At 38.0% G+C, this 3,605-nt stretch overlaps 1 protein-coding gene across 1 annotated transcript; it reads left to right on the forward strand.

Annotated features, from left to right (window-relative positions):
* LOC137404137 (tigger transposable element-derived protein 6-like) lies at positions 1-2,050 on the forward strand. Its single transcript, XM_068090292.1, has 2 exons — positions 1-1,225; positions 1,740-2,050. Exons 1-2 carry the CDS (start codon positions 1-3, stop codon positions 2,048-2,050), a joined length of 1,536 nt encoding a protein of 511 aa, XP_067946393.1.
* Positions 2,051-3,605: the final 1,555 nt, after the last annotated feature.

Genomic DNA, 3,605 nt, shown 5'->3' on the forward strand with positions numbered 1-3,605 from the left:
ATGGCCTCACGAAAACAAGGAAAAGCGTGGAAACCTTTTGAAAAACTTAAAATAACCGAGCAAATTGAAGCAGGACAAAAGTCATCTGCAATATCAAAAAGAGAAAATCTTCCAAGAAGTACATTGTCAACGTGGATTAAACAGAAAGAAAGAATAAGATCGTTATGTGACCAAAGTTCATCAAGGTTAAGAGATCGTTCAACGTCGCACGATGATTTGGATGGGGTGTTATTGACTTGGTTTAGACAAATGCGTGGTAAAGGCGTACCTATCGATGGGCCAATTTTATTAGAAAAGGCTAACAAGTTTTTACAGGATTTAGGGAAAGATACTATTGTTTCTCGCGGTTGGATCGACAGGTGGAAGAAAAGGCATTCTATTGGCAGTCAGAGAGTTGTTGGAGAGTCAGCTGCAGTTAATGTTGGAGAGGTTGAAAAATGGAAGGAAGAGGTGCTAACTCCATTACTTCAAATGTATACTTATGATGACATATTCAATATGGACGAAACCGGGTTGTTTTACATGCTCATGGTTGACAAAACGTTGCACTTTAAAGGGGAGAAGTGTAGTGGAGGGAAGCTGTCAAAAGAAAGACTGACTGTGGCACTTTGTGCTAACATGTCGGGCACCGGGAAGGAAGTTCCTATTGTAATAGGAAAGTTTGGAAAGCCCCGCTGTTTCAAAAATGTTACTAACCTTCCATGTCAGTATTACCACAACAAGAAGGCTTGGATGGTGAATGACATCTTTCAAGCATGGGTAAGAGATTTTGATCGGCGGATGACCAGAAAAAACAGAAAAGTTCTTCTCATCATTGACAACTGTCCATCACACCCAACTATGAATAGGCTTATGTCAATCAGGCTTTTATTCACACCACCCAATACCACAAGTGTGCTGCAACCTATGGACCAAGGAATTATTCGAAATTTCAAATCTTACTATCATCAGCAAGTTTTGCAATTTACCGTTGATTACATTGACACTCATGGAAAGAAGCCAGATGCATCTATTAATGTTTTACAAGCTATACGCTGGGTGCACAAAGCATGGCACTGTGTCACGAAAGAAACCATAGCTCGCTGTTTTCACCATGGGCTCGGTCATACCAACCTTGATCAAACAGATGTGACTTCAACTGTTGATGATAATGAAGAAGGTGGCACTGTGAGAAATCTAAATCTGCTACTACATACCATAGATCCTACATCAAATGTGACAGCAAGTAGGTAATCTTGAAATAGCCTATGCTGTTAAATTATCATGAATTCGACCCAATAAAGCCTGGTTCCCATATACGTCGCAAAGCACCGGCGACACACCGCAGGCTATTAGCGATGAAATGGGAACGTATGCGCCGAGGACCGCCGAGGATCGCCGGTAGTTGCCGGCGGCATCGCAATAGTTTAGCGCTGTTCAAATTTCGCAAACGGCCGCAGGCAAAACCTTCTCGAAATGCACTGTACGGGTAAAGGTCACCATTATAAGAACGGCATGTCGAGCGAACATTTTATTTGATTACGCAATTTTGTTTACGAAATTATTAACGATGTGGCTTTTATGTGAACATTAAACTGCGCCGAGCACCGCAAGTGTTTTGCTGCGCGATATTACCGCCGGTGCTTTGCGACGTATATGGGAACCAGGCTTTAAGGGCTACGTTTATGACCGTCAATAGTGCCTAACAAATGTTTTAAACGTAGTGTTACTTTCCCTTAAAATAGAGTTTTGTTTTGCAGATGAGCTTTTAGCGGTTGATGCAGACGTCACTGTTGCTGAGCATTTGAGTGATGCGGAAATTTTGCAGTCTGTGACATCTTGGGGTACTCTGGATGATTCTGATGGAGAAGATGAGGCTGAGATTGTTGAACCTAATCCACCTACCATGGCTGATGCAAACAACGCTTTAGATGTCCTCAGACGTTTTATAGATACGAGAGAGGTCAAGGACTATAATAACTGCTTAAAAGCTATATCTACACTCAGTTACACTGTTGATTTTTCTCAACAAAACATCTTTTCACAGACTACACTCGATAAGTTTTTTTAAATGAAACAACTGATCAGATGTAAAGCATGCGTTTTTGCATTGGTCGTAAATGTGTACTCGTGTGAAGTTTTAAAAATTATCTGAAAATTTAAATATTTTTCTATCAGCTGAGATTTGTTTGTAGTTTTAGGTGATGTGACTGCCAGGATGTTTTAAAATTAAAATTGGCAAAATTGATCTCTATTAAAACACTCAGAGGAAAATGATGGGTCTTTTTTCTGAGTGTTTTAACGGCGATCAAGTTTTGCCAATTTTAATCTGAAAACGTCATGGCAGTACATCACCTAAAACAACAAACAAATCTCAAGTGATAGAAAAATATTTATACTTCCTGATAAATACTTTTGAAACTTTACATGAGAGGCCCTATAACTTGCAACAAGCAATCTATGATTTCGCTTTATACATATTTTGTATATGTACGTTTATCTTCTGTTAAATACATGCACTTGTGACAGTGCTCTGATAACTTGAACACTCTGATAACTCAAACACTTTTGCTCGGTCCCGTGAAGTTTGAGTTATCCATGTTTGACTGTAGTTGAATTTTACTTTGGTTCTTCGGTAAAACGCAATATTTATTTTTTCCATCCCTAGTGCTTCGTTATTTGTTTTAGTGTGAGAGAAAGATTTTTCATCGTACACGGAAGAACAATGATTGCAAGGGTGGTAGATGTCATTCTTAGAAGATCACTAATCATTCAGGGAGGTCTTGAAATTGAGGTAGAAGTGGCCGCAGCTCCTAACGAGGAAAATATATCTGTTTTAAAAAAGGAACAAAAACGCCTTTACGAGCACAAATCTTTGGCCAACCGGCAGAACATTACAATAGTAAGCAACAATGAGAGTTCTGATGATAACTTCCTTACCAGTCATGTATTAGCGAGAGAATCGTCTTTAACATCTACCCAAGACAGTGACAGAGCTGCTATTACCAAAATAACTAGTCAGAGAGCACCATTACACGCTAGTATTCACTTATTAAGAGTACCAGTTTAATTTTATTGCTCTAGACAACCGTCATATAGACTAAACTGTTTATATTTACTCCATTCATCGCTTGTAAAAATTTTTTTGTGTTTGAAATATTTTATTTGTACACTCAAGTTTGTAATAAATTATAATATATATATTCATGAAATAAAATATATAATTTAATCATGTTTGCTGCAGCGAATCAAGGGGTTGTTGTTGATGAAGGGGTCTAGGTTGACTAGTTGCTTCTCTGCCAATATTCCTGCCTTGATGAATAATACTACTTGTCTCTAGTTTTCGTAATCAGAGTAGGTTGTTTCATTCTCAATCTGCAGTAAACACAAAAATGAAAAAATATTAACAAGTGTTAAGGAAGTACAAAAACAATTGCTGAAGTACTTAATAAAAGCGATCAGTTTTAAAACAAAAGAATTAACTAATGCAGTTAGTTATGGAAAAGCGTATCTGCACTGCAAATCAAATACATACCATAATCTTCAGATCAGAATCATGATCGTCCTCAACTTCGGCAAAGGAGATTGATGAAATTGATTTCAATGTAAAAGGACTAGGAGAGATT

The sequence above is a fragment of the Watersipora subatra genome, chromosome 9 (genome assembly GCF_963576615.1).
Source record: "Watersipora subatra chromosome 9, tzWatSuba1.1, whole genome shotgun sequence".
Classification (NCBI taxonomy): Eukaryota; Metazoa; Bryozoa; class Gymnolaemata; order Cheilostomatida; family Watersiporidae; genus Watersipora; species Watersipora subatra.

Coding starts and splice junctions, on each gene's coding strand:
- LOC137404137 (XM_068090292.1), top strand. CDS start 1: ATGGCCTCACGAAAACAAGGAAAAGCGTGGAAACCTTTTGAAAAACTT. Junction 1,226..1,739: donor TACATCAAATGTGACAGCAA/GTAGGTAATCTT, acceptor TTTGTTTTGCAG/ATGAGCTTTTAGCGGTTGAT.